The 15334-nt window shown below is 38.5% G+C and overlaps 2 protein-coding genes across 2 annotated transcripts; one reads left to right on the plus strand and one right to left on the minus strand.

Moving 5' to 3' along the window:
* Positions 1-1985: 1985 nt before the first annotated feature.
* On the plus strand, positions 1986-7776 carry angptl4 (angiopoietin-like 4). Its single transcript, XM_079452401.1, has 7 exons — positions 1986-2560; positions 3162-3272; positions 3412-3502; positions 5169-5282; positions 5427-5522; positions 5846-6124; positions 6216-7776. The coding sequence occupies exons 1-7, from the start codon at positions 2057-2059 to the stop codon at positions 6398-6400; spliced, it is 1380 nt and encodes a 459-aa protein (XP_079308527.1). The 5' UTR covers positions 1986-2056; the 3' UTR covers positions 6401-7776.
* A 1908-nt stretch (positions 7777-9684) lies between these two features.
* cnn2 (calponin 2) lies at positions 9685-13679 on the minus strand. Its single transcript, XM_079452988.1, has 7 exons — positions 13263-13679; positions 12499-12620; positions 12355-12421; positions 11848-11985; positions 11575-11691; positions 11269-11415; positions 9685-11182 (listed from the first exon to the last, which is right to left on the minus strand). The coding sequence occupies exons 1-7, from the start codon at positions 13320-13322 to the stop codon at positions 10907-10909; spliced, it is 927 nt and encodes a 308-aa protein (XP_079309114.1). The 5' UTR covers positions 13323-13679; the 3' UTR covers positions 9685-10906.
* Between the last annotated feature and the right edge of the window lie 1655 nt (positions 13680-15334).

Genomic DNA, 15334 nt, shown 5'->3' on the forward strand with positions numbered 1-15334 from the left:
TTGCACATTTAGAATGTGGGTAAAAGGTCGTCTTGCCGGGTGTAACACCGTCCTGGAAGTTTGAAGCACAGCTGTGCCGGTTGTTCCGGCAGCACAGTGGATGACTAACGCATCAGTGTTTCTGGGAAACGCATCGAAAGGGCAGATACTGAATATCCTTTACATTCATATGCTAATATCTCTCTTAAAGGCTGCTCAGCATCTGAATAGACTGAACTGCATAGTCTGTGCCTCGCAGATGATGTGCATTAGATATCATGGTAACGGATGAATGTTCTGATACTTCATTTAGAAGAGATGTCAGGTTTTTATCTATCAGTAACGGGTGGTTTTAGTAATCCAAAGAATGTTTATTTGTTTTACATGTATGCGCTAACCGAAGGCAAAATATGTGGGGTGGTGTTAAAACATTGACAGGCCCACCAAAAAGGTTTAAATGACACTACATACATCACCAGCTGAAACAAACCTATTTAAGGTAATGGTACAATATAAATCAATAACATGTTAAAGGCACACGGGCCTGAGGTCACGAATGAAACTGGCATCTGTTTGAATATCAGTACACTGTAAGGAATTTCTGTAGAAATAACAGTTTGCCAGTAACTTACTGTAGATTTACATTTATGTAGTTCCCACAATGGTTTGCATGAGGCTGTTATTTTATCGTTATTTTCTGTAAAGATAAAGACTTGTTAATGTATAATGTTCAGTTATCTTTGAACAAACTGTTGCCAATAAATTAGATGCATTTAAATCTACAGTAAATTACTGGCAACTAGCTGCATAACTACAGCAAAAATGTTTACAGTGGTCTTGGCACCACTTACAAATCCTGTTTTGACCATGTTTGCAAAATACATAGCAAAAACAAGAACACTGAACAGCACCCAAATGCTAAAGTACAAACTCTGCAACACTTGTACTTCGATTTAATTAAAGTGAAGTAAACACCTTATCCTTCACACAAGAAGACTAAACAAGTAAAGATGTAGGAGTGTTGTTTTTCTATGGGCAAGGCACATTCCCAGGCATTACCTGACTGATCCTAGGAGGTGACAGAGTCTGGGACTCAGAAACCTTTAAATGCTGGTTTTCTGTGCGTGAACTTTCCCCTAATTCTCACAGTGCTCATAGTGGAACAGACCACCTCCAACCAAGACGCGCAGTAACGGCACGTTCTCCTCGTCTCTCCACACAATGCCTCTGTGACAATATAACTTCACACCAGGAAAATCCCAACGTCCATTGAGAAAAGTATGTTTATTTATAGAAATTATGTATAGTTCACTAATGGTATATAAAAACGTTTTGTGGGGGTTTTCATACAATCAAAAAAGACAGACCCAACCATTGGGTTTTAAATTAATCTATGCTGGGTTGTTTCATTTGTTCCCATTGCTGGATCAAATACGAACCTTTTCATTTATTCTTATTAAGTTTTATGCTTAACTTATTATTATTAACTTTTTTAATCAACTGTAGGGTAAACATCCCTAGCATTTTTTAATGAAGAGCGTTTACCAACTGAAATGAAACATTCACTTTTAGAAATGCTAGGATTCAATATTTGCATTATACCTACATAAATAGGCTCGTTGTTTTATAAAGTAATGCTATTTAAACTGTAAAGAATTTAATATTAAAAGTGAACTCCTGTTCAGTGACAATAAGCCTATCAAAATACCAAATACCAAGTGGCAGCAATACAAAAATTACATAAATAAATTGCTACGTATCATTATTGTTTTTTGCCACCTAAACCAAGATCTTTCAATAAAATGAGAAATCATACGAAATCTCGCCGGTTGTAACCAGGTCCATTCTTACATCATGGGCCATGTCCACAGCAAATATGGTTAAGGGGGCGGAGACTGAAATCTGAGCAGACTCACACACTCCCTCCAGAAGGCCAGCCAATCAAAACACCCTAGACGGCTCAGCAAGGGTATAAAATTGAGTAAGCCCTTCAAGTACATGAGCCTCTGCTCTTGAGAATACTGTGACAGCTAACAAGAACAAGTCAACAGAACAAGTTAGATACAGCACAAGCAAGATGAAGGTATCACTGGCAAATCTGCTGTGCATCACAATCTTGGTGGAATCTGGAACAAGCTTTCCACTGGAAAGGAGGGGAGCTGCTGGCAAAGAGAAGAAAGTTCAGTATGCCGCTTGGGATGATGTTAATGTGCTTGCGCATGGCTTGCTGCAGCTAGGTCAGGGTCTGAAAGAGCACGTAGACAAGACCAAAGGCCAGATGAGAGACATCACAATCAAGATGAAAGTCTTCAACGTGACCGTATCTGAGCTCGGCAAGCTGACCCAGAGGCTGCTGGAAGATAGCGAAGCACTGAAAGCAAAAGCCCAGAACCTGGAAGACCGTGAGAATCTGGTCCTAAACGTGTCCATGGATCTGCAGGAGAAAACGGAAGAACTGATCAGAGACCAAAAGAGGGACCACGAGAGGATGAATAAGCTGGAAGAAAAAGTAGATGGCATAATGCAAGGAGAAGGTCAGGAAGCTAGCAACGGCAACAACAGTGATGTCCGGAACATTCAGGTATGTGGAATATTTCATGAAGTGCTCAATAAAAGTGTGTGTGTTTTCCAATAGCCACAATAATGTATGACTTTAGACAAATGCATGAAAATGTAAACGTTCAAGACTGTATTTGTAAACAATGAAACAAGAACGAAAACAACAGTTTGAGCACCTTAAAGGCAGATTGCAGAATGAAAGATGAGAATATGAGGCACGCGTGTGGGCGTGAACGCGCCGCACTAAACGCCCCTGATAGCCATGCGGTACGTGCGGAACAGCAGCCCCTCGTATCCAACGAAAGTTCTCTCTGTTCAGCCTCGACCTTTGATGCAGCAAGTCGCTTTATGTGAACTGTTATTACACTTAATACACAAGCACCCAGATTAGATTTCAGCCATTTACTGTGCGCACGAACTTCACGCTGTTAACACGTCAACGATACAGAACTATAAAGAAAGCCTGTGCCGATCGTAGAGACCGGTTACACCGGAAAATTCACGATTTAGACAGGAACTATATTTCCTTTCGTATGTGCATATTTCGGAAACTTGGTTAACGGAAAAAAAGTCCCCCCTGATGTCTACGGGTAACAGCTAACAAGTTATCTGTTGTTTTGCAGTGGATGATGGAGGCGCAAAACAAGCGCATCGATGAGCTGGTTGAGCGCATCAAGCAACAGCAAGAAAAACTGGACAAACAAAACATTCGCATTCGGACTCTTCAAAACCAGGTAAACATTAAGAAATGATTAAGCAGGAAAACACAAATATACGGAACTGTGTATTATATAGATGCAATTATTGAGAAAACATATTACCCTGTAAATAAATTGTAAGATATAACTTTATTTTATTTCATGTGACCTGCAGATTCACGTAAAGAACGAGCAAGCTTCTCTTAAGCGTCAGGAGGATGACGTTCGTCTCAACACGAGTTCTGAACAGCGAGATTCCCCTGTTGGTAAGCGTCAGTGTGTTGTTTTGATACGAGTATACAATGTAAAGGTGTGATCTTCAGAGATGATATGGCTTGCAGTCAATAAAACTGCAGATCAAAACCAAAAGCATGCTGGGACATGCAAGACTTGTTTTGCACCTTAAGTGGTATTATGAGCTGTTTATGAGACACAGTGGAGGTTGGACGTGTTTCAATTATGTGAAAGATTATCCTCAGACCCAACAATGCAGCACACAAAACATTTTGTTTCTGACTGTGCCTCAAACGTTTCATTATTGTCCGAAACCAACCACAAAGTTTTATAAAGGCATTTGCGAGCAATGGTTGTCTGTAAGTAGGTGAAAGGTGAGGCTGACCGAAACACATGGAATGAGGGAACAGAGCAGTCATCCAAACTAACACAATACAGCCTCTCATGGCCAGTTCTGACATCAGTGGGATTGAAAAGAATGCTTTTAAAGAAAACACTTTCCCTGGACATGTTCCAATTGTGTGAGAGTTCGTAAGTCTCGGACGGTGTTAGCTCAGGGTCACGGAAAGGCTCGAGCGCAAAGGAATCTGTTTCAAATCTGGCCAAGAACAAGGGGAGCCTTTTTTTTACTGATATAGTATATCCTGTACTTTGGATTAGTTTGCTTGACTCTACGCCAGGGGGGAAAAAGCCCAAAGAGTGCATATTTTTGGACTGTGAACTTTGTACAGACTTCCCCTGGCGTGTGGAGATCGGTCCAAAAATGCGTCACTTGCCTTAAAATCGTGTAACCTTTACCCTAGATCTGTCTGAGATAGACAATCCCCCATCAGCCCCCTCCCACCCACTCATCTGCTCAGACAGCCCTCTTTATTGTAATGATCACGGAGTATCAGACACTTTAATGCCATATGCTTTGAGATGCTTTGCCATTTTAGTATTTTTGAAAACAACCGCACATACCTAATCTATACACACCCATTACTGGGTTGTAAAACCCAGAAAGTATTGGGTTGTGTTTAAAAATATAAGGTGTCCTACTTTATTAGTAGTAGCAGTAACCAAAGATGCTCTTTTAGTGTGCATCCCATATATCCCCCTGAGGGCTGTTGAGTTGCGCCTCGAATAGCAGCAGCCGCTGCATTCCTGGATCACTCGCTGCCCATGCATTGTGATGTCATCAGAGGGGTGCTGTGCACGTGAAAGAGGCATGCGGGGCTGGAGTAGAGGGGGCAGGGAGGAACATCCACAGTTAACATATTGCTCTGAGGGATGTCTCTGCTTGGGAACTGGGGGAAAGGTCATGTTTACAGCCTTAATTGTTTCAGCCAAGTCAGTGTCGAAATGCGAAGCTCCATTTGGTGGGCAAATGTTTGCAAGGTAACTCGGTTGAAAGAGAAAACGGCAAAGCACACATACTGTGCGAATGAATAACTTGCATACTGGTACGGAATATACCCATTAAACTCCATATCAGACAGATATGAGGGTTTGTTTAAGAACAACCGACCGAAAGAATTGGACTATAGCCCTGGAATTCAAAAAACAAGTTTGCTTCTTGGTACTTCTAAGTTCAAGGTTCTGTTTCTGAGATAAGAATTTGAGTTTATTATTAAACACGTGAGTGACTTCCTTTACTAAGCAACTGGTGAATGTGAAAGCAATTTTTAGAGAAGTAAACATGTTGTTTTTTTACAGCAATGGCCTCGGACTGTCATGAGTTGTTTCTGAGGGGCGAGACTACGAGCGGATTGTACGCCATCCAGCCATCTGACTCTCGGCCCTTTGAGGTCTACTGTGAAATGACACCCGGTAAGTGAAAAAAAACCTTCTGAACACCTTAAGCATTTTATGATTTCTAGTGGAGTGTTCAATATCACACATCTGAGATGACGCATTCCATATTCCAACATACGAACAGCCTGTAATCTGTTTACTTTGTGTTCCTGTCCGCAGAGGGTGGATGGACCATCATCCAGAGACGCCATGATGGATCGGTAGACTTTGATCAACTATGGCAGGCCTATCAGACTGGCTTTGGAAACCTGAATGGTAAGAATCCAGAGATGTTTGACTTTCTTTAGGGACATGAAAACATGCGTGTGACAAACTGATTCTTCTCTCTCAGCCCAAAGCTACTTCTATCTGTACACTTTGATTATGTAGAAGTGATTTCCACACAAACAAGGGACGCTGAATGCCAGATTAAGAATAGAGGATCAGATCAATCCTGACTGGAGAGGAAATCCCAGATCCTTAATACCGCTTATCCTTAATTTAATTGACAAAGTGACTAAATCTCCCATTCTGTTCTTGAACTTTAGATTGAAATGTTTGAGTTCACCTTTCTTACAGATTTCCTTTTTCATTTTCAGGCGAGTTCTGGCTTGGTCTGGAAAAGATCCACTCTATGTCCAAAGCTGGCAACTATATCCTGAAAGTGCTGTTTTCTGACTGGAGAGATGACAGTCAGAGCATCACATACTCCTTCCGCCTGAACGGCCAAGAGAACAACTATTCTCTGCACGTTCTGGAGCGGACTGCTGGGAACCTGGAGAGCTCCCTGTCGAGCGAAGGGTCCGGTGTGCCCTTCTCCACCCGCGATAAAGACAATGACCAGAAGAATGACCTCAACTGTGCCAAACAACTGTCAGGTGAGATGTTTTTATGTATTTTCCACAGGCTATAAAACAGGTTTCTATGTGCTTGTATTCAATATTCTAACATTTCCTTTTTGCTTCCCAGGTGGTTGGTGGTTTAGCAACTGTGGCCGCTCGAACTTGAACGGGAGGTATTTTGTAACCCCTGCACCAAAGCAAAGGCATCAGAGAAAACAAGGAGTGTTCTGGAAGACCTGGCGTGGTCGCTATTACCCGCTGAAAACAACCACCATGATGATCGCGCCAGCTGAGATCGAGAACAAGTCATAGAGGACACGAACCCATCACGTGAAAGACACAAACCGATGGGTGGTGGAAACTGCCGTTCCTAACCTGCCAAAATAAATGAGTGGTGCTGAAAAGGATTAAAGCTCACATAGGAGTGTCTGCCAATCTTCAGATTGTTGATGAACGTCTAGCAAGATTGGTGGACACTCAAATCCCAGTCTGAGTAAAAATGGGCCACGGTGTCTAATCAGATGGAGAAAAACTAAATGTGCCTCGGGCCCTGCAAGAAGCAGCATGTTTATATGGTGCAGGCCACTGTAAAGATCTGCTACGTGTTAAGACAGATCTAATAGGGAGGCATAAAGTGAGCTGATGTTTAGCACCATCGCAGCTCTAAATAAAAGTGCTTGAACTGAACATGGACCAAATAAGCTAAATAAGCTTGAGCCAGTACTTTTAAAATGAATATTGTAAAGGCACTGTTTATGTTATGCTACGTCGAGGCATTATCCACATACAAAAATGCATTACTAGGTTTGCTGAACATAGAACGATTTGTTAGCCGCAGACATCTTTGTTTGTAAATTATTTTCCTGGGATATGTTTTCTCTTTCAAAAGTTGTACTTGTGTACTTTCCTGTTTTGAAATCAAAGGAGTTCCTGTGGAGATCCATTTTCTCAGTCACATTGACTGACTTTAAACATTTAGAACTATTACTTCTATGTACATAACATATATGCATATTCTTAGTAGCATTACAGCTGTATTCTTGCCAACCTTGAATGTTTATGCTCTGATTTCTACTTTATTTAAATGTTGTACAAATCTTTATGTATTCTCTTGCTTATAATTTATGTTTCGCCTAAAGTAAAACGTTTTGTTGTTGATTTTATAAGTGTTTGGTCTTGAAGAGAGACCAATAAAGATTAATTTTATTTTACAAAGTCCTCTTTGTGATTGTTTTTGAAGTTTACACATTTCATTTTAATAACACCTCAATACTGTCTACAGTGCATGAAGCACAAGACAGGCTTGTTCAGATCCGATCTTATTCTTGGGTGTAAAGAGGATGTACAGACCTCTCAGCAAGCGTATGGGGTTAAGTTTATTTGAAACACTGAGATGGCAGGTGATGGTGGAATGTCTTGACAGTGCTCAAGCTTGCACTGTGCCCCAGAGCCAACAAACATGGTGCAGCTGTAATTCAGCAGGTGTCTGCATGTGTACCCATAACTTATCTATACACTTTTCATATTTAAATTAGGTTAGGTTTATCTGCATTGCATAACTATGGGAAATTGGTGTTTTAATCCATGCTATAATTTTACTTACAATAGCAGAGGCTTTTATTATCATCCAAGGTTAATATGATCATATAGCAGTTTTATTATAAATAAATAGTCAGAAAATGCACATCACTACAGATCTGATTCTTTTGTCTGAACCAAACTTCAGTGTTGCTAGGAAGCGACACCATAAGGTCTTTACCACATGTGAACCATACTTAACCAAAATCGGCTTATTCTTCTGACGTGACTTTAAGTAACCAAGTTATATTGGCTTGTGAGTGTCAAACTCAATGTTTCACACCTGAGAGTTTCTCTTAATGTGCCAAATCGCCACTAATGTGCTTGTCCATACTTAATTCCAAATGACTTTACTTTCTAGCAGTGATAAGCTGTGTAGATAAACGGAGAACATGAACAAAAGGCATAAGGCTACAAAAGTATGCAGTGGCTTGCAAAACATACCATACCAAAGAAAGACTGATAGTATGGGACAAGGTCACTGCATGTACAATAGTTTCTATATATACAGTAAACACATTCTTTATTAGACCAACACCAAACCAGGCCAATGCACAAATACAAAGACTTGTGTTTTCTTATATAACAGGTTAGCTAGTATGTTGCTTAATCTTCCTTCAATAGTCATCCTTTTTCGCAAATGCCTATAATTTCAAATAAAGTATTCTTTTTCCACTTGGTGGAACATTTAACACTTAGTTATATAATTTAGTCATGAAATCTGAAACCCGCAGTATAAAGCCCTCTGTTTTCTGCATTTCGTTAAGTTGCATTTCACTAAAGAATTATGTTGCCAAACTAACAAACAAAACAAATGTTGCCATTATATTGTTGCTATTTTTTTGTTAAGAAAATACATTAATAGCGAACATCTGTCACAATGTTAAACTATTACAGATTGAGCTGAACACTACCTGCTACAACAGGAGCCAAGACTATAAATCAGTGCCCAAAAATAGGCCAAACAAACACCCCGTCAAAATGGAATGCAGTTGAAAGGAGAGATATATTATCATTTTGACAGAGAAATATTGTCTACAGCACACTTTGTTTGAAAGCCAACATACACGTTCACATTTTCAGCTATGAAGACAAAGGCAAGTAGGCCGCTAAAGAAATCACAACCTCGTGCATTAAAATTAGGAAAGAACCTGTAAAACAGCGCCATCTGGTGTAATGCCGCGTTACGCTGAATTATTATAGTGATGGCAACACTATTTCAGTTACTATGGTATATACATACATCTCTGTAGAACCATTTCCCAAAAACAGAAACACAATTTGTGGTGTATTCTTTATCAGTGAATACAGTAGATAATTTAATAATTGATTGTCCAGTTTTTGGCCTGGTCACAATAGTCACTTTTCAGAACACAAAACCAATTCCGTACATGTAAGAGGGTGAATGGAGTAAAATAATACTGCATTCAATCGAACTCATTCAATCTAAATGCATTTTTTTCAGGTTCTAGTCCAAGACATTCAGACAAATAAACTATTTCAATCAACCTTTGGCATCAACTACCGTAAATTTAAGGTCGAAGGCATAAAAATGAAGGCTGTGTATATGATCTCTATTCCGCTTAGCGACAGGAGGTGGCAGTATTTGTTAAATTTCCACGACACTTGAATGTGGCTCTTTTTAAACCGTGGGACCCGTAATGCAAGGGGATCGTGAACTGAACGAAATGGACATTTTTCATTGAAAAACGTAGTCCTGAATTTTATTGCAATAATGCTGTTACATCATTTGCTGTGAAATGTAAATAGTATCCAGTGTAATTGATTTTGAATAATTGTAAAAATGCACGTGTGTTACACATATTTCACACATAACCCTTACAGACTGATACAAAATGATTATCATTTTGTGCAAATAAACTATCTATGTTATTATGTATAAAAAATATTTCAAGGGCAAAGTAAAATATGATTGCCTTGGTGTTTACAGCCTATGTTTAGTGTCTAACTACATCAGCGCCCAACCAAACCTTAACTGTGAATGAATGAAGGCACTATGATTGTTCATCACCATTTATTTCAAACCCAGTCTTTACTACATCTATTTTCTCATCAAATTCCATTTGAAAAGTAAAAGACATGGTAGAGCATACATTGCCATATTTAATGTAAGCAGAGTAGCACATAGGCCTAAGGGTTTTTACTGGATTTTTGCAATGATAGAACAATGAAGGACAAATACTGTGGAATTAAAAAAGTAGTGAATCCAGTTCCTAATTTGGAATGTTCAAGGTTCACAATGTTATACTTCAATTTCCTTTTACGATACTATAATCCAAAGAAAACAAGGTTTGCTCCAGAGAAATATTTCAGAAAAGTTCAAATAACAGTAAGGACAAAATGTTAATACAAAGATGACCTCTTTGACACACATCGTATAAACTGCAAGTAGACTTTAACCTAAGACAATACATTACAGAATGTAAGCCATATTCATTGATCTTCGTATCAAGTATAATATTTGTAATGTCAAAACAGAAATGACTCGGATACGCTGCTGAAATGACAGATAAAACCTTCCTTTTTGCACTTTAAGCCTTTTACATATTAACAAAATAATACAGGGGAAACAACCTCTTAAAAATTACATTTGACCACATAACTCCAGTAAAAATAGATAAAAATCCTCACCAACTAACCTTAAATCTTTTGACAGTAACAGCATGAAAAATTCACCACACCGTGTGCTTATCAGAGCAAAAGAGCATGATTATAAACCCCTGAGCATGTTATGCCTTCAATTATTGAAATGGGCTCTTGTGAAGCTCTTTTTTGTCTTAATATACATTTTTGAATGAACAGCTTGATTAGAAAAAAAGAGTTCATCATATTGGGATTATATTGCTGTAACCTTGCTATAACCCTCTTACACACTTTGACATCAAAGTAGAGATCAGCATTTACAAAAAAAAGAGTAATCAAACAAATACTAAATATTATTATAGTGGTTGTGCAATTAAATGACTGTCGATTTAACCATACATAATACAAAACGTATCAAAAGATAAAAACACTTAAACAGTATTAGGTCTGTTGCTCCAAATTGTCGAACCATACTGTTTATAAAAAATAATTTTTAACATTATATCTAAAACATACATGATATGTTCTGTATTGGTCCCTTCCAGCATCTACATTCAGCAGACGGCACTTTTACTGTGGTGTAATGACATGTTTTGGCGCTTTTGTTTACAAGGAAGTGGTTACTTTTACAGCCATTCAGTAATCTTGGCCATCATCCTGATAGCCCTGGTAACCTTCATCTTGGTAATCTATGTTGCCAGTAGCTTCAGCCCCTCCTTCAGCTGTGTTGGACACACCTTTGGGGCAGTACTTGGCATCGTAGATTTGGCGGCCCAGTCCAAAATTCTGCCCGCTTTGGTTTGCCCCTTGAGTGTAACCCATTTGCAAAGACATGGTGGAGTTATCGCACTTGTCGGTGCCGCTTTTTTGGTCGTAGATGGCACGACGGGTCCCTGGAGCTGTCATGCCAGCCTGGATGTAACAGATACTATTTAGAGAAAAGGAAAACCTCACACATCATATAACATGGGGCACAAGCATGGTGCAAAAGTACTTACCTGGCTTGCCCCCTTGTTTGTCCCCATCTGAAGACTGATGGTTGAATGGTCCATTGGTGGCAGAATGTGTGATTTAGGGTCATAGAGATGCCTTCTAGTACCATAAGCATTCATTCCAGCTTGACTTGCACATTTATTAGTTCCCATCTATAGAGACATATGTTGTGGCTGAGTATATACAGCGTATAGAAAGTGTATATTGAATAGAAGTGCATGTACAGCTAGTTTTAAGCTCCATTTTTCAAATTCCTATACTACTAACAACAGTTCTGCATAATCAAATAATGTAAGATATAAACATCATACCTGAAGTCCAATGACACACTGCCCAGCTTTCATTTTTTCCTCATCGAATGCTCTCTCCTGTTTCTCTGCATACTTGACTCCAATATCTACGTTCGAGTTGACGCCCTTGGTTTTAGTCTATAAGCACAGTAAAGTAGGTTTACTAATTAGGACAGTATAAAATATTTATTTATTAAGAATAGCACAAAATAGTCAAAGAATTATTGCAAACATTAATAAAAAGTAAAATATTTGTATGTACTGTAGTACTCCGTTAAGGGGAAAAAAGCTCACCATGCCAGCAAGAGCAAGAAGGGTGGTCTGAACCTGTGTCATATTTCCATTCTCAAAAATGTCATTTGCTTCAAAAATATCATGAGGTTTGAGACCATAGGAGGTAATTGCTTTAGTAAAGTTGGTCAGATTCTCCAGCTGCAACACAATACAACAGCTTAAATTTAGTTCACCCAGACAAACAAATCTGTCATTTATTCAGCCTTACGTCATTCAAAACCTCTTTATGACTCTTATTTCGCTGGAAAACAAAAGAAGATATTTTGAGATATGTCTCAGTGGTTTTGTGTCCATACAATGTAAGTCAATAGGGGCCAGTGTTGTTTGGTTACCAACATTCTTCAAAATATCTTCCTTTGTGTTCTGCCAAAGAAGGAAAGTCATACAGGTTCGAAATGAGTAAATTATTAAATCATTTTCATTTCAGGGTGAACTATCGCTTTAATAACATGCAAGAGCTAAAAGACATTTGATCAGTAGCTAAAAACAGTAAGTTGAAAAGATCACCTGATGCCAGTTCATAGATGACTGGTTGATCTTTTTCACAGACCCTGGCTGAAGTATGTTTATGAGCCTTTGGGGAAATACATAGTGTGTTAGTGTATATTAATCTAGCATTGGACATGAACACAACCACAACACTAAACTTACTCGCAAAGTATAACACCACTTTTTAACCCTTTCTGGAAGTCGTCTCCGATTGATCGTCCAGTAATGTCCTCGATCCAAACGCGTAACTCTTCCTCTTTCTGGATGTCATACTTCTGCGCAATCTAGTGAAAAGGTGGAAATGACAGCGGTTGTGATGCGGAAGCATACTATCTAAACAAAACGATGTCTTTAATGCTTCACGTTAGTTACACACATGGTTATATAAGTGTAATGTTAAAATGCACGTTTTGCCAATATAAGGAAAAAAAGGTTCAGAACTGTTACAGATATCAAGTGTCCAACAAAACAAGCGAAATTAAGGCTAACTTAATATATCGCTAAACACAAACTGTCTGAATGTGTGTGTTTGTGAGTCCAGATTAAATGACATTTTAACACTTAAGGCAACGCCCCAAGAACTACTTTAGACATGTATTTTATGTTTCCGTGACATTCTTAACAAGTTACTTTATATCTTTTGCGTTCCGCCAACTTTAACACTGCAACCAACGCACGCATGACGCAATTCAATATGCACTAAGATTACAAAGGGCACAATTAATAATTAAACTCGTGGAGTAACACGTGCGTAACATGTTAATACGACAGGAAGTTAAGAAACGTATGGCGGTTTACTTTCGTCAGAAGCAGACCGCTCGAGCTTTCGGTGACTTGTTGCAAGACAGCAAATAAAACATGTCGAGTCGCTTTAAACAACGTTACTTGAGAGAGAAAAAAACATTTAATCAAAACCCTCAATTTACCTTATTTTTTACTTCCGCTGAAAATCCGTAAGCTGGACCTCTGTTGAACTGCGAAGACATGATCGAGAACCGAAGCAGACTAAATATTTGCTTTTCGGGAACTGAAAGAATGACTTCTGTAAAGTATGTGATATTTTAGCCCGCTTTACTATTTTAACTTATGCAGATTCAGTACTTCCTCTGTTTATTCCGCCACCAATAAAAATCACAAGTCCCGCCCCCTTCTTTCCTTTTTGGCCGTGATTGATATCAAAAACTCCATATATGGCACTGAAGTACCGAATTCCTTTAGAAGGGAGTATCCCATGTGTGCATCCTGGTATTCCAGGCAGGCGCGCAGTAGCTGTGGAATGAGAAACCTCTGGGAATACAGCAGACTACTGAATGATGTCACTAACATTCATTCAATCATTTTCTGGAATGCTGAGAGAGCAACATAAACAGCTTTCTAAGACTCAAGCAACTTAAACCACCCTGTGGTGAATGTTGATTTGTTTCTGGGATCAAAATAGTGACGACTGGGCCTCTTTGTTATAACTGAATAAAAGTTTTAAAGACCGACTAACAGATGACACTAAAATGAGTTAAGGAAGAAGAAGGAATGAGCAATCTGTCATCATTTATTCACCGTTATGTTGTTTAAAACATACGACCCTTTCTTATGTGGAACACAAACGAAATATTTAGAGAAATGTCTCCATGGTTTTGCGTTCATATAATGAATGTAAATGGGGTCAATGTGGTTTGGTTATCAGCGTTCTTCAAAATATATTCCGTGTTCTGGATAAGTCACACAGGTTTGGAATGACATGAGGGTGAGTAAATAATGAAAGAATTTCCATTTTGGGGTCAACTTTTCTTTTAAGTTGACCAAAATGTGTATAGTACAAACATGAGTATTGACAACGGATAAGTTGGGTTCCATGACACACCTTCTAAACAATACAACAAAAAGACACGCATAAATTAAAACAATGCTGTGTGGTTTTATCTCAGTTTCATGAAGTTAAAGTGAAAATTACACACACAAAAAAAACAGAGTAAGTTGTATTTGTTAACTTTACTTCAAGGCATAGTTCACCCCGAAAAACGGCGGTATTGACTTGCCTTGGTTTTGCATCCATACCATAGAAGTGAATAGGAATCTTGTTCAGTTAGCAACGTTCTTCAAAATATCTTCTGCCAGAAGAATGAGTCAAACAGGTTTGAGGATGAGTAAATGATGATCGAACATTTCTTTTTGTGCGAACTATCACTGTAATGCATTCTCTAATATGAACAATGAACAAAGCAGAAAAAAAAGTTTCTTTGTTAGTAAATGGCTCGTGCGTTTTTTTAAATTCATGTTAGTCCACTGTGCATTAACTAATGTCAACAGTTCCAACTTTTGATTTTTAAAATATATTAGTAAATGCTGAAATGAACGTGAATCACAGTAAATTGATCCAGATGTTTTGTTAATTGTCAGTTCGTGTTAGCCAATACATGATAAATACAACCTTATTGTAAAGTGTCACCAAAAACACCTATGCTTACCCTTATCAAAAGCACCTCAAATATGAAGTTCCAGGGATAACCTGAATGTAAGAAAGGGTACCATGATGCAAATAGTTTTGATCATTTTATTTTTTTGAACAAACGAGTGATGTTAAACACTGAACAAATATACTGATCAAAAATGATCAAAGTAGTCTCTCCTCTAGATTTAAATTGCAAATTATATTTGCAATACCCTAACCAAGTATTGAGTTCAATGATGGCCTTGGCTTTAGAAACAACGCATATACCTGGAAAATCTGACATTGTAAGAAAACATATGCTGTACTTTTTAAACCAAATGAAGCTAGCGGAAGCCTTTTCAAACTTTTTACATCAAAGGCACATTGGTAGGACGAAGGTAGCAGAGCACACAGTGTTTGCAAGTCGGCAGCAAATTGGTTTCAACCCCTTTCACAAGACATTTGTCTTCAAAACAATGGCAAGGCATGTTAAAAATGTTTAGAAAAAAACACGATAAATATGTAAAACTGAAAACACTGAATGAATAGTATGACCGTAACCTATAAATCTAG

Source organism: Barbatula barbatula, assembly GCF_947034865.1.
Source record: "Barbatula barbatula genome assembly, chromosome: 3".
Taxonomy (NCBI): Eukaryota; Metazoa; Chordata; class Actinopteri; order Cypriniformes; family Nemacheilidae; genus Barbatula; species Barbatula barbatula.